The following is a 26557-nucleotide window of genomic DNA, read 5'->3' as shown; positions in this document are numbered from 1 at the left end:
GTTGATATGGAATGTGTAGGGGTTGATATGGAATTTGTAGGGGTTGATATGGAATGTGTAGGGGTTAATATGGAATTTGAAGGGGTTAATATGGAATTTGTAGGGATCTCTGCTGCAGAGCGCGCCGGGATCGGGCCTGGGATACGGCTGGGGGAAAACCCGGACCGGATTGCCTGGAGTAGGGAATGGAGGAAACCTGGACTGGATTTCAATGAAACACGGAATGGGGGAAAACCCGGACCGGACTTCACCGGAACACGGAATGGGGGAAAACCCGGACTGGATTACGGCTCTATCCCGGAATGGGTGCCCCAGACGGGGTTTGATCCCCCGAACACAGAGCCGTAGACAGACAGCACCCACAGGGTACAGAAATACCGACCGGGCGGGGGAAAGCCGTGGCGGGGCGGCTGCCCACGGGGCCGCTCCTGCCCGCGGAGCAGAGGAAGTTGCGGCGCTCCTGCGCTCCGTAGGGGCCGGGCCGGGCCGGGCCGGGCAGGGCGATGGCGGGGCCGGGCGGCGCGGAGCGGGGCCGCTTCGCCGTGGTGGGCGGCGGCATCGCGGGGGTCACCTGCGCCGAGAAGGTAACGGGGCCGGGCTCTCCCTCCCCTTTCCCATTTCCCCGGCAGGCGGGAATTGTCCGCAGGGGTGCGGGATTGTCCCAGCCCGGGGAGCCCCGGTGTGCCCGGCCCTCGGCGGCCCGCTGGCCGCGCTGCCTTAGAGAGAGAAACCCCGCCGTGCAAACAGATCTGCGCTCTAACTGCACAAATGTTCGCATGTGTTCAGTAGTTCCCTGCTCTGTCCTACACCTCCCTAACCCCCGTTTATTAAAAGTAATTTTTTGTGTGTCCCTGGAGAAAGCCCCAGCCAAGCGCAGCCCCAGGGCAGCGGTGCTGTAATATAAGGATGTTTATCTGGGTACAAGTACGTCTCCAGAGGTTCAGAGTTGATAAGGTTCTTTTGAAGCTCTTTATGAAACGCTTCGTAAAGAGTTAGTTATTCCTAAGTGCAGAGAGCTGCTGGCTGTGCCCTGGCCCAGAGCTCAGGGATTCGGGATCCCTGCAGGAATTCTTCTAAAGGATTGTGCTGCAGCCCAGCTGGAGGCTGCTGTGATGTGCTCCTTTTCATTAACCCTGCTCAGTTTTATAGGCTCCATGTTTCAGAGCTGTGTACCTCATCCAGCTCTCTGCGAGCCCACGCTCTAAAAATAATCTGTTTCTTGGTCTCAAGGTTTTTGATGGTTTTAAAGCAACAGTAACTGGAGGTAGTTTTGTACCTGTAGAATGGTATTAGTTTGATGAGGAATATTTTATCTCTCAGAGCTGCAGAGCAGTGTACAGACTGTGTTTTGGAGGCACGTGTTCTCTGGTATGTCAGGGTCCCTCTGCTTGGCATCCCTTCCCCCCAACAGCACCACTTCTCTTGGTTTGTCACCTTGCTGAGCAAGGCACATTGAAAAGGGGAGTTCTTCCCTTTGGCCTGGGGCTTTCTAAGGCTTGCATTGCTTAATAGCCCCCTGAAGATGATCAGTTTACTAAAGGGGGTATAAAATATTCAGGAGAAATCAGCATTTCCTCTGTGAAAATGAAACCTGTGAACAATTAGTCACTGCTGTGCAGTAAAAAAAGTGTATCCACCAACTGGGTGTGTCCAGAAATCCCACGATCACAGCCTGAGCCATCAGATGGCCTTTGGAATATTGTGACAACAGTCCTTTACACTGTGGCTGCAGTTCTTGAAGGTGTATTTATGTGTGATTGAAATAAATGTTGTGGCTCCAAATTCTCTTCAGTCCTTATCCTTCTGTTATCTTGAGGTGGTGCTTTTTCAATAAGATCCTACAAAATCAAAGTCGTGTATTAAGACATACAGCTTGTCACCAGTAGTTTTATTGTGTTCAAGTCTGATGATGACTCTCATCATGGTTTCTGTTTCTCTACAAGCTGGCTGCAGAATTCCCTTCAGAAGACATTCTTTTAGTGACAGCTTCCCCAGTTATAAAAGCTGTAACTAACTTCAAGCAGGTAAGAGAGACTTCATTTTTCTTACAGTAAGACATGTTCAAAGTTTATTTGTGCAGGTAATTTAGAACCCAGTGGTGAAGATGCTCATGACTTTGAGCTTGTTTTCATATTACTGTGATTGCAGAGGTGTTAGTAAGACTGACAGCCTGTTTTATAATTGTGAATATATTCACACCATTCAGGCAGAGGTTAAACCAGGTACTTACAGGACTGAAGTGTGTTCAGAGTTACTGAAGCTTTCTTTCACTGCTTTGTTAGTGAGTGACCTCTCTGAAGCAGTGGAATGGCATCATGGTATTGCTCATGTTAGAATTTGGGGCAGAAACAGCAAAAGAAGGGATAGCCCTCTGGGGAATTGCTTTGAGCTTTCTCTACTCCAGCAGCTGCTCATTCAGTGACATCTTTCCTGCTGGTTTGAAAAAGAAAAGCAAATGCATGCATGAATTCAGATTTGTGGCTAGTGGGGTGATGGAGCTGAGTCTGAGAGCTCTCTGTGAGATTGTTTGAGTAACACTCAACTACAGAACGCTTTCTGAAAGTGCTGAGTGTCCAGCAAAGACATCTGCACAGTGATGTTAAGTCTGTAATTCACATCAGTGGAAATTTACATAGCTGAAGAATAAGGGAATAGCTAAAGACTACTGGAAGGCAGCAGCATCTGAGTTTTGGACATGAGCATCCTAATTTGTCTCTGAACTGCAAGCATGGTGTGGCTTCTCCTTCCTAGCTGTGTTCCAAACCCTGAATATTCAATAAAATAGCAGGCCTGGAGGTTTCCATGCAGCCACTCTCTTTTGGAAAAAAACCAAAAAATTGTCATCATCATTTGAATGTTTTTCACGTTCTGGCTTGCCTCTTTGGGGTTTTTGTTTTGTTTGTGTTTGTTTTCTATTTGACGTTGTCCATTTCCCCCAGGTCTCTGAAATATCAGGTAGTGGCTCTGGATAAGTTATTTTATTAAAGTTAGAGAAAAAACAGGGTTTTCACTGCATCACATAAATGAAAAAGCAGTGTTAACAACTCTTATAATAGACTTCTTTATGGAATAAAACATTGTAGCAGTTAGAGCAACTGCCAGGGTTCTCCATTTTTGCCTAATCTGTGTCTTTAGGATTAACACTTTGACTCTTCAGCCAGGAACAGGTGTGAAAAGATTCTGTATGGAAGAAGAAACCTTTAGCAGTTACATGAGAACACATTTTCAGACAATATGGGCTTTATGTTGTCACTTCTTTTACTACAAATGAACACAGCACCTTGTGTCAAAACCTTTAGGAGATGGATAAATGATCCATATTTTTAAATACTTCTCTTTCTCCTACAGGTCTCCAAAACACTCGAGGAATTTGATGTTGAAGAGCAACCAAGTTCCCTGTTAGAAAAACGATATCCCAATATTAGAGTTATACAGTCTGGAGTGAAACAATTGAAAAGTGATGAACATGTAAGCTAAGGTTTTCTTTTTTATTTGGTTTTTCCAAATTATGTATATAAAAAGTAATTTAAGAAGTAGCTGAATGTGTGGGGTAAGAAATTTTGTTCAAGAACGTTTTGGTTATTGAATTGAAAAGTTACCAAAATTACAAGAAAATATTTCCTAATTCTAATTTCACTTACTGCTTAACACTGTTTTTCTAGTAGAAATATATACAGAGGACAAAATAAATCTTGAAAGACCCAACATTTCCACCTTTCCTTCCTTCTGTTTAGCAGGAAATATATTGCAGCTATGAGCAATAGACAGCATGTGCACAGCCTTGTTAGCTCTGTGTCAACATGTTCTTTTCACTTCAGCAGGTGTGACAAACTCACATTCACATCCCAAACTGCTTTGGCTCACTTTTAAGGTTTGCAGATGTAATTCCAGGTAGATTCTGCTAACATTCTGAATCCAATGCTTGTCTTACATCATTACTAGCACAGTGTTTTAATATAGGTCTTGGTGGAAACAAATAATTAATCTATGTGGATTTGGAGGATCTTTTGCCCAAAACCACTTTATGCAGCTTCTAGTTTGTAGAACAAATAATGTCACAAAATGTTAAAATTTAAGGTCTTCTGTATCAGAATGATGTGGTTTGTTGAGTGCCTCCACTTTTTCTCCAGCAAAGAACAGATTTGCAGGCTTTCTAAACTGTGTCCTAACCTGTGCCTCCTTAACTCAGAGCTACTGCTGCTGAAACGTTTGGATGAGAATCTCAATGGCAAATGTCCAGCAGTGCATAGCTCTGTTCCTGGGGCCTGAGGGACATTTGTCACATGGAAAACACAGAACTCTTTTGGCACAGCCAGTGAGTACAAAGTGCCACCAAGTGGTTGATCTTGCTTCGAGTGCACTGCACACTTCCCACTTTATTGGTCACTTCTTTGTGGTGAGTGTGATGGCAATAAATGACACACAGTGAGGATGAGTACAGAGCCTTGTTCCTTAAAAAGCCCCTTACAGCTTTTCATATCTGCTAATTACTGTGACATTAAGGAAAGATGTCACTTAGATGTCTTGATTTAGGTGAATTCTCTGAGATGAATTGATTTTTCTTTTCATTGTTAACAGAAAATTTACACTGAAGATGGGAAAGAATACACCTATGAAAAGCTTTGCCTGTGTGCAGGAGCCAAACCAAAATTAATTGTTGAAGGGAACCCGTATGTGTTAGGAATCCGGGACACTGACAGTGCACAGGTAAATGTGTTTGGGGCTTCAAAATGTGTCATATATTCCTGCATCTGGTGCAAAATACCAGAATGCTTGTGGAGTGAAGTGGAGAAACAGAAAATAATGTTTATTATATATTCTTCAATAGGAACATTTTCACTAGCAGAAAAACAGCCTTATAATGCCACTAGATTTGTTGAGTTTATAGACAGCTCTTACACATTATTTCTAACATGATAATATGGAATAAACAATATTTTTTTCACCCTCCAGGCAGAATCCAATTGGAAAATACAAAGAAATTTGCCTGGGAAGGTGTGTGTGGTACCTGGTACAAAGGGCTGCTTTGTACAGTGGAAAGCTACTGAAGGAATGATTTTTTATTCTCTTACAGTTTTCCTGTAGCTTCTCCTCTTTGTACAGAAAAGAGTTAGAAATAGTCAAAGATGTAGAAAAGTTTTCACCTGAGAAATGACAACAAACTAAAAATTAAGCTTGAAAGGCAAAGGTGAAGTTTCACTATGAAGCTGGACCTTGAGGATAAGAAAAGGAGTTACATTTTCAAAGAATCTGAAGTGAAACTGGAATTGTTGTTGATAAATCAGCCTAGCTAGATTTATCAATAGTCTGAGAAAATCAAGAAGATTCTGAAAAGGATATAGTTGATCAGTGTGAGGGAACATGCTCTAATTGACATTTTTCCTTTCTTAATGCAGGCTTTTCAGAAGAATTTGGCTCAAGCTGAGAGAATAGTGGTGGTAGGAAATGGTGGGATTGCCCTTGAATTAGTGTAAGTGAACAAAAAGTACATAATCAAATAAAAGCTTTAATAATGCAGTGCTAAATCCAGTGTACATGAGTTTGGGAGAAGGTTGACTTATAAAATTTTATCTCTTAGAGCATTTAGTAGCAAAACTGATTTTGGGGTTTTTTTTGCAACATAGTGGTTTTTACTGACACATAAAATCAGAAAAGCTCCAGAAGAAGCTTTGACAGATATCAGGAATATTCAGTTCATGTTCCACATAGTGCAAACAAGATCCAAATGCTTGTTTTAACAGTGGGAGTCTGGCTGAAATGCACTTCTTTTTCATTATAGGGAGCAGGAAATACTAATTGTTGGTATTATAAATTGGATCTGCCCCCTACCCAGTTCAGTCAGGGTTGTGTTGGTGAGAAAATATGACTTGTCAGAATGAAGAGAAAATTTTTAATGGGTTCCTTATGTAAATATTTAGAAGTGGATTTGATAGGTTGGAAAATCTTGGATCCCCTGCTTCTGGAAGGAAACCTGACACACTTCTGCTTGTGTTGCTAACAGTCAGATCCTTTTCAGGCAGTCTGTCACTTTATCCCTTGTTTAAATGCCCACAGGTATGAAATTCAAGGCTGTGAAGTAATCTGGGCTATCAAAGACAAAGCCATTGGGAACACTTTCTTTGATGCAGGAGCAGCTGAATTCCTCCTTCCCAAGCTCACTGCTGAAAGCCAAGAGACTCCCATCGAGTGTAAAAGAACCAAGTACACAGTGGAAGGTATGGGCTTTAGCTTCCTGACACTGCAGCAGCAGCTTTTCATGTTCAAGATAGTCTTAAAATCAGTCAATTTAGCAGCTTGGAATAAGGCTTACTGCTGTCATTAATGATATTTCCTTCTTCAAAAACAGAGAGTAAAAATGCAACATAAAAACCCATCCCACATTTATGTAGACAGAATGTAATACAGCTTCTTGTGAGCTGTAAAAAAGTGCTCACCTTGTGCCAAATTTCTATTAATTCCCTATTGAAGAACTTGTTCTGTTTTCTGTAATGTTTTGATGTGAACTCACCATTGTATAGGGAGGAGCTGTCACATAATGAGATATTGGAGGAGCAGATGAAACCACACAGAACATTATTCATTATTGCAGGTGGAGTGAAAGTCTCAGAAACAACACTTAACTAGCACTGCATGACAAACATCACACAAACACATGGAGGACCAAAGTCAGAACAAAAACAAGAGCATGGTTGTAGACATCAGGCAGGAAGAATAAGGATATTACACTAGGTGGTATTTTTCTGTTAATTGAGAATCCTTGCTCTGAATTCTGAGGATGAGGAAGGATGCACAAGAAATCTGATATCCTCCATGTCTTTGCTTCAGGAAGTGAGGAGAAAGGAAGACAAGGAGCATCTGACAAGCTGGGCAGTGCCTTAGGCCCTGACTGGCACGAGGGCTTACACCTTAAAGGGACTAAGGAGGTATGGGCATAACCTTGCTGCCAGATTTATTTGGGTGTTGTGGGCATGAGCACTGGGAACAGTTCCATGTTTGCAATAAAGCAAAAATCTTCACTTTTTTTTTTTTTTTCATTTATGAATTCCTGAGCTGTTAGGTGTTTGCATCTGTTTTGCATTTATAAAATGACCTGTCAAGGGTGATCAGTCACAGACCAGCTAAAGGATGTTCAGGAAATTTAGCAGCTTAATCAGTGCTGGTTTGGATGTTGAAGGCTGTGGAACTGTATTTGTGTAGTGGAGAATAAAAAAAGGCCCAAATTCACAAAACAATTTAGAGATACAGACAACTTCCCAACTTCTGGCTTGAGCTCAGAATGTGGGTTGATGGTACAGAGTATTTTTTCTTTTTACAGTGCTTAGAACATAAACATTATTGTTACCAAAATTTAATTAATGATAGAAAACCAAAGGATTTTCAATCCTGAAAGACAAAATTGAGTTTACTTTATTCTGTTCTTTATTGTTTGAACTCTCTTCCTGTAAGCTTAAGGGAACCTAAATATGTTTTCTGGCATACCAGAAAAATCTAATTGTTATGAACTTTCAAGGAACATGAGATACCTGCAGAAAAAGCAGGTAAATTGCCATTGGCTATGGTTAGAGCTGTGCCAAAAAGAGGAAAGTGTGGGAATCCAGTTTGTGGGCTGGGATATATGGTGGGGGGTTGTCCACTTACTAATATCAATTTAGGTGAAGATATCCTTGCTATTATCAATCTTGTGATCTCTAATCATTCTGTTTATAATTTTTCTTTAGTTTTCTCATAAAGTACATATTGAAATACTGTGTGAAGTAAAGAAAATACACTTACAGCAAGAATTTATCCAGCTGCAGCAGACTTCTTTGACTTTTCCTAAAGGAGAGAAAAATGCAGAAGCAGATGAGGGTGAGTGCCAGTGCTGATAAAACCTTGAAGATAAATCTGTGCTGGAGCATGTTTGGTGTTTTAAAGCAAATAGTTTTGAAAAATAAATCTTTTTTCTCTATAATTTGAGGTCTAGCAATTTACAGTAATCAAATTTATGGGCTACAATTAAACTACAAAATCTTATGGGTCAGATGCTTTTTTCCACAAAGTAACCAAAATCCTGTATGCAAAATATTCTGTCCTAACACAATCCAATAAATATTTTAATAGTGAAGTTAAAACAGGAGGAAAAAACCCACCAACAGTTTGTATCAAAACTGAAGTAAACCTTCAAAGTAGAGGAAAATAGCCCTTTTTTTTTAAATGAATACTTATGCCTATAATTTCCACCTAATTAAAATGAATATTTACAATACTATTTTAGTAATCAGTTACTTTCAGCACAAGTCAAATCTGTGCTGTTCTTTTTGCTTTCGAGGCACTTCTGTGCATCTGTAAATTTCTATATAAAAGAATATTTGGCAATTGCATATTTGAGAAAACATCCCACAGGACCCAGTATTTAACCCCCTCCAAATGAGGGCTTTAATTTAGGAAAATTCTGAAGAAAGGCATTGGTAGGAGTTGGAGCTGAGATCCAAAATAGCTTTTTTCTCTAGTTCTGAGTGATGGTAAGAAAAGTTACAGGTAATCTCTGGTAATTTTTTCCTTTTTAATTTTAACGTTTCTTTACCTATTCAGTTACCTCTAAAGTTTTGTGGGTTTTTTTCCTTTCATATCTTAAGACATAATTAATAAATAACTTCTGTTGGTCCCATTTTTGGGGCAAAATTTTCTCCTTTTTCAGTGCTGTGGCCTGTATATGTGGAATTAACTAATGGAAAAATTTATGGATGCAATTTCATTGTCAGTGCAACTGGAGTTGTGCCAAATGTTGAACCATTTCTTGGTGGCAATAACGTAAGTATACTGATTTCTTCTGGAGCTTTTCAAGCAAGGTTAAAGAAACTTTTTCAGCTGGTTTATGCTTCTGTTCTTACATGGATTGCTAAAGATTTAAATACTGTGCACCATCTCAAAATAAGGCAGGGTATGTTGATACTGAGATATCCAACACGATACAAGTGTGTTTGATTTGTGGTCTTGGTTTATTATGTTGTTCCCCAGGTGTTTATATACATTACATATGCAGTATTAAGCCTAACCAAAGAGAGAAAATAATCTGTATAATTGGCTAGTGTGGCAAAAATATAGAATAATTTCCATGTTAGTTCTGTACCGTATTCTTACCTTATTAATCTTGACATTTGCTCCTGGAAAAGAAGCAACTATTTCCAGTACTTTCCATCTGGGACACAGAGCTGTCACAGTGCTCATGTTCACTGAGGGAAGTCAGGACCCAAATGTGGAGGGTGATTCTGGAGTTCATAACTGCCATGTGCATTTCCACACCTCAGGATCATTTTGTTTCTGTGTTCAGTGCCTGCTCAGCAACAGCTAAAACATCCCTGGGTTATTAACATTGTTTTCATCACAAATCCAACAAATAGCCCCATACAAGCTACAACTAAAAAATAACCCCAGACAAAACCAGGACGTTGTGGTATTTCAGGTTAAGTGGTGCCATCTGATTAGGAAGTAAAAGGCTGTGCTCTGGTTAAAGAAGAGAATGCTGAAAACATAGATCTGATGTTGAGCCATGAGGTATTTCCAGGCCTATACTATAGCTTAGATCAGGAATTAAGTTTTTGCAATATTTTCTTGCTGTAGCAAAAATACAAAGCGATCTCTTAAAACCGGGTGTCCCTGTAACACAGAGTGTGATTAGGAATTTGGCAAGCCCTGTGACTTCCCTGCCTAGGTGTCAGTAATAGTCCTTCAAAAACCTGTGCTGTGCTCTAGAAATAACAGTAATGCCTTGTACCTTCCATGGAGCTCTTGCCACTCAGCATAGTCTCATGGTAAATAAGAAAGGAACAGCAGATTGTTAAGGGGGAGGGAGTTGGATGCCTCATTTCACTGCTGATGTGTGAACCCCTTCAGTTTGCTGTGGGCGAGGATGGAGGACTGGAGGTGGACAAGCACATGCACACATCACTGCCAGATGTGTTTGCAGCTGGAGATATCTGCACAGCAGCGTGGGAGCCCAGCCCTGTGTGGCACCAGGTATGTCCTGGCAAATGTGTGACCCACAGGAGTTACACACCTGTGCTCACACCAAGGAGGGAAAGGTTAACAGTGGATAGTCCTGGGGGGTTGGTGGCTGAGTCCTGTGGAGGTGGCTGGAAATGAGCTGGCCAGCCCTTCTGAGTACTAACAACCCAAAGTGTGCACTGAGTACTCACTGCAGTGAGTGTGGCCATGGCACAGGGATGGTCTCGTGACTTCAGTCTGCCCAATTTTCTCTTGCAGATGAGGCTGTGGACCCAAGCTCGGCAGATGGGATGGTATGCAGCAAAGTGCATGGCAGCAGAAGCTTTAGGGGAGTCTATTGACATGGATTTCAGCTTTGAACTATTTGCTCACATTACAAAATTTTTCAATTACAAGGTCAGTACAGTCTGATAGTTGTAAACCACAGAGTAACAGATACTGCTTCCTTATACTCACTTGCTGATACTGAGCAGATGCTTTAATATTGAGGAAATGGGTTTCTTTATATAGTAATTAGTCCTAGCTTAGAGTTTCTCAGTTTGTACTAATGTGTATGATATTTCATGGGGAAGATTTTTGAGTCCATTGTGTGTTTGCAAGCCATTGATGGGGGGAGGGACCCTAGGGATGAATATTTCCCTGTTTGCATCACTATTGAGGCTGAGAACTGTTAGCAGCAGAAATGCTAAAAGCCACTGCAATGTTCTTGTGAGAGCTCTTCCCCTTTCCTTCTGCTAGGTGGTGGTTTTGGGAAAGTACAACGCTCAGGGCCTGGGCTCAGACCACGAGCTGATGCTGAGGTGTACCAAGGGCCACGAGTACATCAAAGTGGTGATGCAGAACGGCCGAATGATGGGAGCTGTGCTCATCGGTGAAACGGACTTGGAAGAAACCTTTGAAAACTTAATTTTAAATCAAATGGATCTGTCAGCCTATGGTGAAGATCTCCTAAATCCAGATATTGACATAGAAGATTATTTTGATTAACCAATACCCCATTCCCATTTTGTATGAAGCTTTAATAGCAAGTCATGCATCTTAGAAAACTGTTTTCAGGACTGAGGATAAATGCAATCCTCTGTTAAGATTTTGGGTTGATCTTGCCAAAATACTGACTGTGACTGGTTACTGCCACAGGTACCAGCTAATGGTGCAATCTCTGTCGAGCTGGCTCAGATGAACAGAGAACACTTTTAGGGCACAGGGTGCTTAGAGCTCTTGCTACCTGGAATGTAGGTTGCAAATACATGGCCTTATTCCATTTTTTCCCTCCCCCCCCCCAAAAGTTTACTTCTGAAATAAATGTATTTTCTACTCAGTTAAGTACAGAACACAATCTTTGCACAATGAAAGCCAGAATGAGGTGTCAGTTTCTTAACTGCTTGTCCCTTCAGCTGTCCAGGTGTTGGGGGAGAGCTGCACTGCACTGAACAGTGCCAGCCCTGGCCAGCAATTGTTCCATCCTGGCTTTTGATTTTGTTCCATAGTTGCTGCCTGAGAGTTCCTATTTATTTTGGGTCAAATTTGGAACAATTTATTGTACTCAATACAAAGCTGGCAGTACATATTGAGACTTGTCCCAGACAAATCACTTAATTTGTTTTTAGATGAATGACTGTTTTTAATTACATTTTCAATTTTTGGCAAAGGTCTCAGCTAAAGGATGGGTGAAAGACTATAGGCTTTAGTCACTGTCACAGTTTTACCAGAAAAATAAAGATGAAGAGCATGTTCTTAATAGGAGTTGTATATTTGTCATACATGTAAGTAAGTGTAAGGGAGAAGAATAAAATGCAGCCACCCAGAACCTGCATTTATTAATGAAACTGAACATGCCTTTCTGATCTTTGGCTGCTAAGATGTTAAAAGTAAGAAAACAAAACTGAATCTAGCAGTCAGCATATGTGCCTGAGAATGCTTGGAGGCAGCAGTAGCTGTTGAGTGTTTCTTAGGCTGGCAGGTTGTCTTGTTTGTAAACTTAAATTGAGGTACTTCTGCCAAGCACAGAAGTCATAAATTTCTATTTGAATTACACCCTAGAAAAGTCCAATTTTAAGAGCAACAGACATATTTAAAAGGAATAAATACACATAATATTTCACTCATCAGTACATACAGTATTTCACTCCAACATGGCACAGTGGGTGTAGGGACACATGTCCCTACTCAGAACTGCAGTGATGGCAGTGCCCACATGGGCTGGAACAGCAGCCCTGGCCCAGCAGCAGCTCTGAGCCAGCCAGGGCTGCAGAGGAAGGATGCTGGAGCATCCCAGTCTCCAGCTGTCTGATGTTACTCCCTGGGGCTGGTGACAGCAGCTGCCCTGGCTGCAGTGGGGTCACTGGTGAAGAGGAGAGTCACCTGCACAGCAGGCAGAAGGAACAGGAGGTGACAGGGTCTTCATGCTGAGCCAAGGACCACCAAGTCCTGTGCTGCAAAGGAGAGAAATCTCCAGAGGACTCTCAGGGGAGCAGGGGAGACTCCCACAGGAGGGAAGTCTGGAAACCTCTGCACCTCTGGCAGTCCTTTCCAGACTGCATGAACCTGCCACAGTGTCTACATTTCCAAAAGAGGTAAAAAGGCAACATGGGCATTAGAGAGGTTTTGTAATCGTTGCTGTATCCTAAGATACACACCAATTATTTTGATATGAAACACTTTTTCCTCTTCTATTAGCCTTCTAGATTTGACAGTTTTTAAAAGATATTTGTTCCCTGTTCAGTGTTTATTAAAAAAAATAAAAATACCATTACTAAAGCACAATCTGAACTTACACACTGCATTGTCCATGGAGCAGCAACCATGATTAGATCCTCAATGCAGTCTGTGACACTCAGTCAATAACTACTGGTTGGTCATTGGCACCTGCCTGAAGCTTAGGCTTCTTTGCTTTTAAGTTAGGGCCACAGCTGGCCCGTTTATGTTCCTGTGATTTCTTCACCACTGAATCCTGGACAGTCTTTGATCCAGCCTGGGCATCTTCTCTGCTTCCTTTTGAATTTGAAGATTGAGATGGTTTGACCTATAAGATTTAAGGAGAGTTCAGTTAAAATTCCGATGCTGTTTTCCTTTTTTGTTTCCCCACACAAGAGAGGTTATTTATGAGGTTGACTCCATTATTACAAACCATGTTTTGAGCAGATACCAAATGATTAAATTAAGCTCTAATAAAGAAGATACCTATATGGTATCAAAACAGATGTAAATACCTTGGAAACCCTTTTGCTGTTTGTTATCCCCTCTATGGTGATGACGTGCCCCTCATTCTTCAGCAGCCGGGCTTTGGGTCCCACCTTCAGGTAGGATATTGTGGCAAAGGCTGTGAAGCTGAAATCCTCCCTGCATGAATGAAATCACTGTTACAGGGGAAGGGTGGAAATGGAGGCCAGAATATGCAGGGGGAAAAAAAAATCATAGAATCGTTGAGGTTAGAAAAGACATCCAAGATGATCCAGTCCAACCATCAACTCAGCACTGTCACCAGACCATGGCCTCAGGTGCCACATCTGCATGTTGTGTGAACAGTCCCAGGAATGGTGACTCTACCACTGTCCTGGGCAGCCTGCCTCCATCTCAACAACTCCTTCCATAAGGACAGACACACATTAACCCTTCTGATGGATGTTGCAGAGAGCAGCTTCATTCTGCTTTATTCAAGTAGACAGTCAGGTGACTTAGAGCTACTCTGATCAACACTTCACATAATTCAGTTTGTGGACCTTTACACACACAAAAACACTCAGATGCACACTTGTCAATCTCTTGAAACACATGGAGGAAAATGAGGGAAAAAAGATATAATAAGTCATCTGCTCACCCTCTTAATAATATTTAAAAAGCTGTACAGAGAGATGCAAAGAAAAATTAAGTCAAAATAAAGGGATTAGATATTTGTAGGTATTCTTGATCTTAAAAATTATATGAGAAAACAAAACACATAGCACATGGACAGCTTACAGAGGCAGCACTGTTAGTTTCACTATACTTTCTTAAAATTTGTGAGTACCACCCTCCACTTAGCCAGTCTCTCCTGACCTAGACATCATGTGGGCAACCCCATGTGCTCTCCTTGTCCAAAGAATGTGGATGACAGCTGTATGAACTGCAGACTTCTCCAAAATGAATCCTGCTGCAGATTTAAACATTCTACTTGAATACAGAAGACCCCAGTTTTTTACAATTGCACAAGATGCAGCATGTCAACTGCTCCTCCAATTTTTGAAATGGAAATATAGCAATATTGGAAGGGTTTTTAAGAACACATTAAATGCATTTGAAATGAAAACAAGACTACAGAATGAATCCATTAATGTTATACAGAAGTAAAAAGAGAGCAAAGAAAAATGACTACTAAATGTTAAAAAAACAAAACAAAGAAAACAAAAGAGTTATCTTACATACTTCAGATACTGCTGCAGCAGTAAATGGGCAATAATTCTCTCCAGCTCCTCTCGAGGGTGCTTGGGTGGAGTAACTTCAGGCACCCTGAATTTGGACACACCTTTCCCAGACCAGGCATCAATTAATTTCAGAGGGGTGAGTTTCTCACTCATGCTGTCAGCTTGCTCAAGGATCTTTATTAGATCCCTGCAGTATCCTGTTATATCCATCTTCTCACACGCTGCAAGTAAAAGTGAAGGAACAGTTAAATAGAAAGCTCTTTGTAGTTATATATATAGTTATATATAGCTATTTATATATATAGTTATATATAGCTATAAATACATATCTTTGTGCTATATCTGCAAGGCTTTTTTTGTTTTGCTTTTAAACCAACTTGGCAACAGTAGGCCACCAAAAACTGATATTCAGAATAAAATCTGCCCCTTGCAAACAGTCAGTAATACAAACACAGGTCACAAAATTTGCTTACTTTTTCTACACCAGGTATTTCTTTAAATCAACTGTTCCCATGCTCCCTGTCCTTTACCTACCATTCTCTCTGCAGCAGTTATCACACATTCTGTTGCAGTTTGCAGAATCCCACACTTCATCAAAGTGGTGGGCTATGAGCACCCGGCGACACCTGAGGAGCAGAGAGCAGAGGGGGGCCATGGATCCCAGGTGGGTATGTCACACCTGCCTTATACAGCATGAAAATGGCAAAAAAAGGTCCTAGGGACAGCTCAGTCTCAGAACAAGCACAAAGAATTATCAGAGGAAAAATCAGAGAACAAATACAGCAACACCAGTATTCCCTATCAGCAGTGTTCCTATGCCAGTACTGGTGCAGGAACAGTTTGGTTGAAGCACAAGAGTATAATCTGCAATTTCAAGAGAATGAAAAATGGTAAGAATATGAATTCTTTGTCACACTGAGGCCACAAAAAGCTTTACTGGATTGCACACGTTTGTCCACAGATAGACATTTTCCACGAAGTATTCCAAATATCACAGTGAAGCAAACACACCTGGATTCCCATGTGGCTATTAAATACTGTAGCTCAGAGTCAAAATCACAGAACTCCAGCATTTCCTCTGACTGGGATTTGAAATCCAAACAGTGTTTGTTGACAGATGCTTCACCTCAACACAACCACTTCCAGAATTGTATCCTAAAGCTGGCAAGCTTGCTCCTGCTTTTGTGGGTGGTTTTGTTTGGTGATGGGTTCATTTGGGTTTTGTTTCAGGATTTTTCTTTTGTTTGGTTTTTTTTCCAAATGCCCCCGAAAACCCCCCAAATATTAGCCCATTTAAAAACTAAGCAGCCAAGCCACCACAGTAACTTACTTGTTCATATTTTGGCAATAAGATACCATGTCATACAGCTTCTCTTGGCCAACATTTTCCATCACCACCATTGAGCTAATTCTGAATATATCTCCAAACCCATAATACAAAATGCAGTCAGCTTTTTGGTCATCTCTACCTGCAATGCATTAAAATGAACAGATAATTACAATCACAACCAATTTACAATTGCTCCTCAAGTTCCTTACAAGCTCTTCTCAACATAGACTCAAATCTTAAAAAAGTAACGAGATGAACAAGATCAAAAAAACCCAAAACGCTGCAAAACGTTTTTGAGGGTGGAGTTTGGCCATAACAGACATTCAATGCTGCTAAACATTGATCAATCCCTAAAATTCCCTGTTCCAGACTCCCCATCCTACTTGTATTTCTGAAAATCATACAGTGATTAAACATCATCTAAAGGCAATCTGAGCAAATCACACATCCCAAGTGCTATAAAAAACCTAAAATTGTACATCAAGTCTGTATCATGTTATTCTGGTAAGCCACAGATTTGATAGAAAATCAAATATTTAAAAAAATGCTGAGTGGAGGTCTAGATACCCAGTTATTCTTTGTTACACTGCAGTAGAGGCCTGGTCATGAATGTAGTTTATATTTAAAGCCTCTTTACAGAGTCAGTTTCATTACACCCTTTGAAAAGTATCTCAAAGGCAAGAGACTCAGCAAAATTGCCTGGAAAACTGAAGGACACTTTTACTGGTGTAATGGATGTAAATGGCAACTTTGCAAAAGCCACTTCCTGCAATACCTGCACGTCCACTCTCTTGGTAGTAGTTTTCCATGGACTTGCTCATAGAGTGATGAATTACAAACCTCACATCAGGTTTATCAATTCCCATGCCAAAGGCAACAGTTGCCACTACAACCTGTGAAAAAGATTAAGGAATCACCAAGATACCAAACCACAATTTGTTTAAATAAGACATTAAGTCCATGTAAAGTATTTACTTAACCTGGATTTGATTTGTTGCCCATCCTTTATGAACCTTGGTTTTATATTTAGCATCCATGTTTGCATGGTAAGTCCCTGCCTTGATTCCCAGTTTCTGCAAACTCACAGTAACTTGCTCAGAATCCTTCTGAGAAAAGCAGTAAACAATTCCTGCACAAAAGTGAAAGAGGCCTCATTGTAATGCCTTAAAAAGGCCAAACAATCCCCAACAGTTAAAAACAATTGTGAATGTTTTATTAGCTTATGAAATAAATTATTAAAAAGCATTATACAGTCTTTGTGCCTATTTAGTCCACACTATTGGTACTTATGAAGGAAAATTCAGTTATCAGGTTGGACCTGAAGACTAAAGAGGAAATACAGGTGCCAATCCATAGAACCATGGAAGCATTCTATTAATGTTCAAGGAGGACAATGCTTATTAAAGCTTTTTAAAGGGGTGCTATGCCTTATGACATTTATGGCATCTCACCTGAGGTTTGAGTTAAATCTGCCTTTTGTCATTAGTCAGGCTGGGCTAAGCCAGGGATTACACACAAAGCCATGTGATTTTGGATCATCTTAGCACAGTTTGTGCTCAGGGAGCTGCTCCTCACAGCCACAGAGCTCCAAGCAGAGACAGGGACTCACTGCTGCTCCAGAGCCTGGGTTCTGCTGCCTTGGCAAGATGTCTGTCCTCTTTATTTCCACTACAGAATTTATTGATTACTCAAGTCCAACTTCTACAGTTCTCTTTTCATCTGCAATTCACCCCATAACACCCATTCTGGGCACTGAGTGACAGATGACTCTTCTGATCAAATATGAAAAAACATCTTAAAGATAGCAAGTATCCTGACACATGGATAGCAAATAATGTGTGATTTAAGAACACAGAGATCAGCTTTTCTGAGCCTTGCCCTTACAATTTAAACCTTCTATTATTACCCATGTAAGCATTGTTCTATAGACATCAACATTCCAGTTCAATATTTCAGAAGATACAAGTAAATAGTAAAGGCATTTAAACACTAATGAATGAAGAGAGAAATTATTCCAGGTATGGATCTTACTAAATTTCACTCATTCTAATGCTGGGTGTTCAATGTATGGTGAAGGCAGAATTTCTCTACATGCTCCAAAATCATTTGAAAACATCCCAACATCCTTGCAATAATGAAGGTGATGGAAGATAACATGTGGCTTTTGTGACACTTTTTACCTGACAGTCCTTTGTATCTTCCATTAATGGTCTTAACTATGTCCTCAATGAAATCTTCATTATTTGAAGGCTTATGCCGAACCTCAAAAATATATTAAGCACATGTCAGAGTTCAAGTGGGCAGCCTGCCAAACATCCTTATTTTACTTTTCCCAGTATAATAAACACAACCATTTAAAAAGAATGACTATATTTTTTTATGAACAGTCACATTACAACTCCAAAGTCCATTGAAAAATAAACCCCAAAACAAAGCTGTAAGCTTTCCCCACCAAGACCAATAAACAAACATGTGGCCAAAGTGAAAATACAGAATAATTCACAACTTTTCTGCCATCATAAGACATATTTTCCAACAGTTTGAAGCAGTCTGAGCCTGCTGCCTGCCCCTCTCCCTGCAGGAGAGAGCACAACAGCAGAAACCAGGTAACAAGACCTACCTCATAGTAAAGGTTGGGCCTGTTGAAGGAAGCAGTAAAGGTAATGCACTTCTGAACGTGCAAAATGTTCTGAGCATCCTTTAAAACATGATTGGTAGCTGTTGCTGTCAATCCAATCAAGGGAGTATTGGGAAACTGTCTTTTCAGGATACCAAGAGACTTGTAATCTAAGCAAGAAAAGAAAAAGAGTAAAAAAAAAGATTTCTCATACAACAAATGCCAACTTAAAAAAGGCATTAATGTAGATAGTATTTAATGGGGTAATACTGCAATAAATGTTATAACGGCTAATCTACTACAGAACTAATTTATATATCCAAAGGAAGTAACAATGAGGCTGCACTTAGCAAGAGAGATGTCTTCTAGTTAAGTTTTAAAGACTCACAGAATCATTTGGGTTGGAAGACACCTTCAAGACCATCTTGTTCCACCCCCCTACCATAGGCAGGAACATCTTCCACTGCCCCAGGGTGCTCAGAGCCCCATCCAACCTGTCCTTGAACACTTCCAGGGATGAGGCATCCATAACTTCTCTGGGCAGCCTGTGCCAGTGCCTCACCACACTCACAGTTCTTCCTAACACCCAGCCTAAACCCACCCTCAGTTTGAAGCCATTCCCCCTCGGCCTGTCACTCCAAGCTCTTCTAGAAAGTCCCTCCCAGTTTCCTTTCAGGCTCCCTCCAGGTACCAAAAGGCTGCAATTATCAGCCACAATTCAGAAGGCAAAACTGTATGGAAATAGAAATTCTTCAAAAGTTAAAAAAATATGTGTGGCATTGTATTAACCAACTTCAGGTTATTTTGAAGGTCTGCTTTTACAAACAGCTTTTGAGTACACAGAGCTTTTCTAATAAACAAGCAATGTGGAATTTGCATACATAGACCAGAGTGTAATAATAAAAAATGTTAAAGGCTCAGTACTGACAATCACCTGCTGCCTTTGAACAGAAGTGCAGCCAGAGGTACACAACCAAATTCCACACTGCCTGTTGAACCAGCCTGGCTCTTGGCTCAGGCACCACTTCTTAGCAAAACTGCTAAGAGTGACTTGACAGTTAATATTCCTTCAAATCAGGTTTTCTGACAGAAAAACTGCAACCAACAATATCCTACAACCTCCAAGACAGGAAAAAGACTGAAGCACACTTTATTTGCCTGCAAACGAAGGGCATTTGTTTCCATTTGCTTTAGAGATTATTAAAACATATCTCATGAATTTACAAAGTGCTCTACCTCTTTCATCAGAAGTGCCAGGGAGTGGCGTACAGAATGACACTTTCAGATAGCAGATTAAAGGTAGCTATTATTCATATTAAAGATGCCAAACAAAAGCTTTGATTTTATAAAGCTCCAATTAAAATAAGCAGAATAAGTAATTTTTCAGACTGACAGCAAAATCCATGTTGAAATCATCATTTGCATGACCTTAGCTCCTGGATGATTTGTAAACTAAAGTCCTTGAGCTAACACAGGTACATGTCACACATTAAGAATTCCCTTCACACAGGAAGGAAGCAGCTGGCCTTATTTCAGGCCCAACTCATGACTGATTGCTGCCTGAGCAGCCCGGCAAGGGGATTTCTGAGGGGCATACCAGGCCTGAAGTCATGGCCCCACTGACTGCAGCAGTGCACCTCATCCACAGCGATGCGAGCCAGGCACCCAGCCTGGTAAGCCTTCTCCAGCTTGGACATGAACATTTTGCTCTTTGCAATCTTCTCTGGGGTCACATAAATGAGCTTCAGCTGGGAATTCCTCTTCAGCATTTCACTGTGCACCCACTTCACGTGTTCCTGTTCAAAAAAATGAGACAGCAGGGGGTAACAAACTGGGACAACACACTGAAGTGCTTAGTGCTAAGGCTCTTAAGAGGTGATTAGCAGCCCCTAAGGTGTAATTAACAGAGACTGATAAAGTGTTCCATGGTACTGACCACTATAAGCCTTTGTAGAAGATCACTGTATATAATTTTAATACTTAGAAAATCTGTGCTGGAACTTTGAAGAAGCAAAGTGTTGAATATGTGTGTTTGCTCCGTCGTGCGGTATCGATATTTCCCCAATAAACTGTGATGTACTGAACAACCCTGTGATACCACAAGTGTAAAATAATTCTTTGCACATGACAGGTGGTTTTTTTTACTGAGTTTTCAGAGCTCTCTGCATCAAAGCAGGCTTCAAGTTTGGCACATTGCATCAAGCCAGAGACTTATCAAATCCAGTGTCATGTGCAAGTTCATGATCACAGCCTCCTGCTAGTCAGGAAATCAACTGTAAAAAAGCAACTGTCTAGTATGAGACTGGAAATGAGTTGCTTCTTGGCCTCTGGATCAAACAGCTCACCACCCTATAGAAAGAAATAAATATTATACATAAAAGCCTGCACTGCTCAACATGGTAAAAGAAGACAAAAATCACCTACTCCGAGTCCAGAAAAGGAGTAAAAGTCTAGAACATACATCAGCCCAAGGCACTTCACACCCTCTAAACAGCCCCAAGAAATCTATCTATTCCACAAAAGGTGTTGGTTCCCATGTGTTGTTCTCACTAAAACATGAACACAAGATACTTAACCACCTTTTCCACATCACAGCAACCTCCTGGCCAGATACTGTTGCTAGAAGAGCATTAGCTGATAAATCTGTCTCATCCATTCAACATGCACAAGTAACTACACAGAGGGGAGACACGAGCACATTCACCACAAAACACAAGAACTTAAACACACCTTGCTGCTTGAGGCATTTAATAAAGCTGCAGAGATACCAAGCTGTTCCAACACCATGAGCTGATCTTCCATGAGAGAGATCAAAGGACATATCACCAGTGTGAAACCTGTAACAATCAATCATTGTGCAGTTCAGATGTCACAAATGTCCCCTCTAATTCTGTATACTGATGCATCAGCCCTGCTCTGAATGAAGTGCCGAATGTCAGCTCAAGCTTCATACACAGCAGGGGATTCCCCTCCTAGAGAGCTGACAAGTGAGTGCCAGATCACACAGGGATAATCCTTATTAAATGCCCAAACATACACCTCCTCTTAAGGTCTAGACCACAAACACAACTGAGCTCCAACAGATAGAGTATAAAAATATACAGAACAAGCTGGATATCTGTGCCATGAGGTGCTGATTTGCCACAGAACTAAGCAGTGACAGGGAGTGGTAAATTTGGCCTTTGTAAATAAGTCAACTTCCAATGCAATTGGATGAGTTATTAAAAATAAACTAACCAAACAAAACCCACACCAAATGATGTTAATTCTCCAAATAACTATAAAAGAGAGAAAATAAATCTAGTTCTTTATATTATGTTCTGCAGATTATTTATATAACTATGTCTAGTTATTCACATGAGTTTTTTCCTTACATACCATCAGAACAGACAGCTGGTAACTGGTAACAAAGGCTCTTCCCACCACCAGTAGGCATGACAAGAAATATATCCTTCCCTGCCATTGCAGCATTTACTGTTTCAAGTTGCAGTGATCTAAACTTCTGGAGTTTAAATTTGCTCTGCAGTGCAGTTTTTATCTTCTCATACCAAGGAAAATCTGTTAAGGGAAAAAAACCAACTCAACAAACACATTTCATAAGCAAATTAAAATATAAGAAGGAGGGGTAATTTACATATTGAATAACTGAATCCAGCAGTGACACAATTTTAGATCTGGGAAAGTGTTTAAAGATTCATAATGGCACAGAAAAAGCTCCACACAAGCTGAGTCTGGATACACCATATTCTAGGGTGGACCTCTGAAAACTCCAATTGTAAACACAATTCTCCTCCAGGCCAAAGCTCTCATTGCACATGGATGTGAACTAATGTGAAAAACTGAAAACAGACAAACTTCAGAGTGCTAATGAGCATGTTAACTCATTAGTCCAAAATAACTAGAAATTAGAATCCCACCCTGAAAATAAATAAAACCAGACACTGAGCCCTCCAATAGTCACTCAAATGCTTCCCTCATACAAATGCAGCAATTACAAATAGCATAAAGAAGGAGGGATACAATTTTTCCATATATTTCATCAATAATAAGCATTTATTAAAAAAATAAAGAGGGGAAAAGTTGTTTAATCTTCCCCAAAATCACCACCCCAACATGCTTATAATAGGTTTTTCTTTTCTTCAATAAAGACCTAAAGACTGCATTTTTGAAAGATGCAATGCTGCAAAAACTTAAATTAGGCTTCCTGATGCATCTCTTTGGTTCTAATAAAATTAAAATGCAGGAAAACTGTGGGAGCTCCGGGTTACACCACGTGCAATACACAAGAATTAATTTTGGGACTTGAGGTGACATTGCAGAGGAATTTACAAAGAGCACAGTTAATTCCAAGGCTCTCTGAAACCAAGAAAAGCCTCCCACTGGCCTCCATGAGCTTTAAACTGGGAACAAATTTAGCTGCTGCTCTTGTTTAATACACACACAGCACCTGATTGCAAAGACATGAATTTTCAAAGCACAGGAGGTGAGAATTAGGCAATGAACTACACAAACCAAATGATTTGTTCAATAGCATAATGTGCAATGATAAAGTATCAGTATTCTTACATATGCATAATGCTCCTCAAATACAGATAAATATGGATTCAACTGCAACAGTAATTTCATTTTTTAAAAATCCAAAAGAGCTTATATATACAATAGATATAGACATTTACAAATTGAAAATTAAATTAAAAAGGAGAAAAAAATGTAAAATATCTGCGTCAATTTTGGCAAGGCATAACATGGCCAAGAAGCAACAACCATTCAGGACTTCAGTTAATGTCTAACTTGAAACACAGCAGCCCTCCCACCAGCACGAGGCACTTGCCACTTGCACTAATTCTACAATCACAATGTATTCTAGGTTAGTTTTGGCAGTCAGCATCTATCTAATCTGCATTAATTTGGTAAGACAGTGAGGCCACACAACCCATCACAAACACTACCAATGTCCTAGCCACTCAAGCAAGAGGAAACACAAAAACCAGCTCTAAGTACAAATTTATCATTATCAAATCCTGAGAAATTCCAAAGCAATTTGTTCTACAACATAACCAAGGAGAAGTATTGCAATATAAACATTTAGTATACAAGCATTGCAATAAACATTTACTCTTCTAAGAGCAAAACAGATCAAATGATGACTTTGCAACAAGCAAAGAATTAAAGCAGTTATAACAGGCCATTCTGACAGAACAGATAATTCTGCCCAGAACAACTCGAGATTAGTGCTTAGGAATGTCCAGTGAGACAAGTACAAACATTACCCCATTACCCTGGCATGTCTGCCAGCTGACTAAAATTAAATAGGACAATATCATTATCCAAACAAATCTCTGTATAAGTGCATTTCCTCCCACTGGATTAGTTCACTTTTCTGTTAAAAAGAAATATTAGACTTTGACTCTGCAAACCTTTTTTGTTCCATTCCTCAGCTGAGGTTTCAGTGTCTTTACTTCCACCTGCCTCCAAGTCTCCTGAGGACTGTTTTATCAGATTCTTCACTCTCATCTTCTTTTGAAGGAGTTCCTGCTGCTTATCCACAAGCTCCTGTATCTGCATCTCCACTGCTTGCAGCTCATTCTCAATGGACACCAGCACCTCCTCTAGCACTGCAGGGAGAAGCAAGGAGGAGGCACAATAGAGACCACAGCCCTGTGCTGATGCCACTTTTAATTGTGTTAATTGTACTGCAGCCAATGATCAAGTTGTTAAGAAAAGGAACATTAACCCCAGCAAGTGAAACTCCTCTGGAGTTAGAAACAGGGCCATTGGCAACAAGCTGTGTTTCATGCACCAAGATCTCCCTCCTCCACAGAACAAGAGGATGTGCTGAACAGGGTTTGGATGTAGAGGGAAAATGCTTTTTCCATCCTTCCCAGGTAAAAGAAGTGAAGCAAATGCTCCCCAAAAGCTTGGGTCACACAAATGACCCTTTGGCAGGAATTGCCTCTTTCCATCCCAAGATGCATGTGTGGGAATTGCAGATTGTGCTCCAGAATCCAATCCCTGGAGTCTAAAAGAATAATTAACACACACAGCTGCATGCCAAGCATGTACTCCAGAGCCAGGTCAGAAAAGCATCAGAAGGAATTCCTCCCCCACACCCAGAAAACCCAAGAGATTTTGGCCCATCCAGAGCAGATATGGTAATATGGTTATGGAAACAAAAATGTGTGATATGGAAAAAATATCTTCATTTCAAACAGCACCAAATGGTGACAAGTGTCTTCCTAAATGCCCACTGCTACTCAGCAGACAAGAGTTAGGAGAATCTTAAAATCTGAAGCACATTTTAAAAATTGTGAAAACCAAGTAATTTCCTTGACAAACTTGATTTTTATCATCCAATAGCTTGGGTTGGAAGGGAACTTAAAGCTCATCTCATTCCAGCTCCCCTGCCACTGGAGCAGGCTGCTCAGAGCCCCATCCAACCACTCCAGGGATGGGGCACTGTGGTTTAGTTTTACCTAAGAAATAAAAAGCTATGCAGTAAAAGAATTTTTTCTTTAAATCTTTGGTATAATAGTACAGATCCCACAAACTCCTTTATGTATACATTAAATTAATGTAAATAATATCAGGTGATTGTGTCTTGTTAGCTAAGGGACAACAAAATGAACATATGGAATATAAATAATGGATTACCTGCAACAGCTGTCATCTTTGGAGATTAAAGAATGTTATCTTTAAGAAATCTTATTTAACCAAGCAACTGTCACTAAAAAGAAAATGAAATAAATACATTTTAAAATATATTTTATAAGTAAAGCTTCTCAACTTAGAACAAATTTTCTGCAGGAGATTTTTCATTACCAGAGCTGTTAACATAACAGTTTAAGTCCTGATTAATTTAATTTGCTCACATAAGGAAGCCCCACTAGTTGACAACTGCTTTTTCCCTTCTGCAAAACGGATAAACACAAACTCACAACCAGTTCCCAAGGCCACAGCTCACCAGGCTTCTAAATGAATCCAAGTGAATTTTAACCAAGTCATACATTTCCTGCAAGAGGAATGCTCTAAGGTAGAGCAGTCACTCACCAAGTGCCCACTGCCATTTTTGAACTCTTCAAAGCTTATTATACAGAAAAGTCTGGACACATTACATTGTGCCCCTTAGAAAGGCAGCCACCATAACACCTAGAGGATCTGTTAGGAGGAAGTGAAAATGGGGCTTGGTTTAGAGAAAGGGATCAATTTTGAATAGTCATCAGTGAAATGAACATAGAATTTGTATTTACTGGCTCATTTTTTGAGCAGCAGTCTTTGTCACATTGTACCTTAACAATACCAAACTCAAGAAACTTATATTTTCTGTTATTGTATCCTGAACTATTTATTACACGGATGGAAGCAAAGTCCAATGGAAGGTGAAAGGGAATAAATTCAGCATTTCAATAAATACTGGAGGGAAAAATTCCTCATTACCAGCTGATTCCACCATAATAAGGACCTTCCCCACTACTATAAATGGAAGAGGAAATACATACTAAAAATGACGTGTGAATAAAACACTTCGGCATCACCCAGGGCCAGACCCAGACGCCTCTTAATCACCTCCGGGGGTGGAGACTCCACCACCTCCCTGGGCAACCTACTCCAGTGCGGAATATTCACACGCGTACAGTGTGAATAGCACACAAATACACATCGTGAGCATATCCAGTGCAATATTCTCAGCATTCCTCACCCACACGCCGCCGCAGGCACGGCGCTTGCCGGGCCTAAAGCCCCTGCTCGGTGGAGCTGCGTGACGGGGCAGGACAGCCGGACGGACGGACGGGCAGGCAGGGAAGGCCCCGCTCGGCGGGTGCAGGACAGAGTGGGATGGACGGACGGACGGATGGATGGATGGAGGAAGTGAGCGAGGCCGCCAGGGCGAGCAGGAGCAGCGCCGCGCTGCCGTGTCCTCCCGTGCGGCAGGCTCAGCCGTGGCTCGGGCCGACAGCTCCTACAGCTTCCCCAAGGGCTAATACCGGCCGCGCTCCCGCATCCCTTATCTTTAATTCCTTATCTCTAATCCCTCATCCCTCACGGCTCCCGCCCCGCGGCCCCGCTCCCACCTGCGCCGCACGCGCCGGCCCCGCCCCTTCCGCCGCCTGCCCTCAGCCACTGGCGCGCGGGGCCTGGCGCGAGCGCCGCCCCTCCGCCAATCAGGGCCGGCCGCGGGCCGTGGGCGGGGCGGCGGGCTCGCGCGGCCGTACAAGGTGGCTGCTGATT

The 26557-nt window shown here is 41.1% G+C and overlaps 2 protein-coding genes across 5 annotated transcripts; one reads left to right on the top strand and one right to left on the bottom strand.

Annotated features, from left to right (window-relative positions):
- The first annotated feature begins 486 nt into the window (after positions 1-486).
- PYROXD1 (pyridine nucleotide-disulphide oxidoreductase domain 1) lies at positions 487-11722 on the top strand. Its single transcript, XM_059848000.1, has 12 exons — positions 487-584; positions 1944-2024; positions 3349-3468; positions 4579-4707; positions 5397-5470; positions 6055-6215; positions 6826-6923; positions 7719-7848; positions 8678-8790; positions 9874-9996; positions 10243-10380; positions 10723-11722. Exons 1-12 carry the CDS (start codon positions 504-506, stop codon positions 10969-10971), a joined length of 1497 nt encoding a protein of 498 aa, XP_059703983.1. The 5' UTR covers positions 487-503; the 3' UTR covers positions 10972-11722.
- RECQL (RecQ like helicase) lies at positions 2888-26438 on the bottom strand. 4 transcript variants are annotated; one of them, XR_009486718.1, is made up of 18 exons: positions 26028-26384; positions 24983-25055; positions 23749-23946; positions 21710-21889; positions 21062-21168; positions 19929-20127; positions 18335-18501; positions 17895-17976; positions 16695-16843; positions 16490-16607; positions 15715-15853; positions 14919-15010; positions 14386-14605; positions 13194-13323; positions 12759-13006; positions 9121-9327; positions 7774-7815; positions 2888-3396 (listed from the first exon to the last, which is right to left on the bottom strand). XR_009486718.1 is itself a non-coding variant. In XM_059847998.1 (16 exons), the coding sequence occupies exons 3-16, from the start codon at positions 24996-24998 to the stop codon at positions 12818-12820; spliced, it is 1986 nt and encodes a 661-aa protein (XP_059703981.1). In that variant the 5' UTR covers positions 24999-25055; positions 25379-25486; positions 26028-26384; the 3' UTR covers positions 12691-12817. The 4 variants fall into 4 exon arrangements, 3 of the variants coding, with proteins under 3 accessions (XP_059703981.1, XP_059703982.1, XP_059703980.1); XM_059847998.1 differs by lacking the exons at positions 2888-3396; positions 7774-7815; positions 9121-9327 and adding an exon at positions 25379-25486 and having other exon boundaries at positions 12691-13006; XM_059847999.1 differs by lacking the exons at positions 2888-3396; positions 7774-7815; positions 9121-9327; positions 26028-26384 and adding an exon at positions 26401-26438 and having other exon boundaries at positions 12691-13006.
- Positions 26439-26557: the final 119 nt, after the last annotated feature.

This window comes from Haemorhous mexicanus, chromosome 5 (assembly GCF_027477595.1).
Source record: "Haemorhous mexicanus isolate bHaeMex1 chromosome 5, bHaeMex1.pri, whole genome shotgun sequence".
Lineage (NCBI taxonomy): Eukaryota > Metazoa > Chordata > Aves > Passeriformes > Fringillidae > Haemorhous > Haemorhous mexicanus.
The sequence above is the reverse complement of the archived record's forward strand: the minus strand, read 5'-3'. Positions and strand labels throughout refer to the sequence as shown.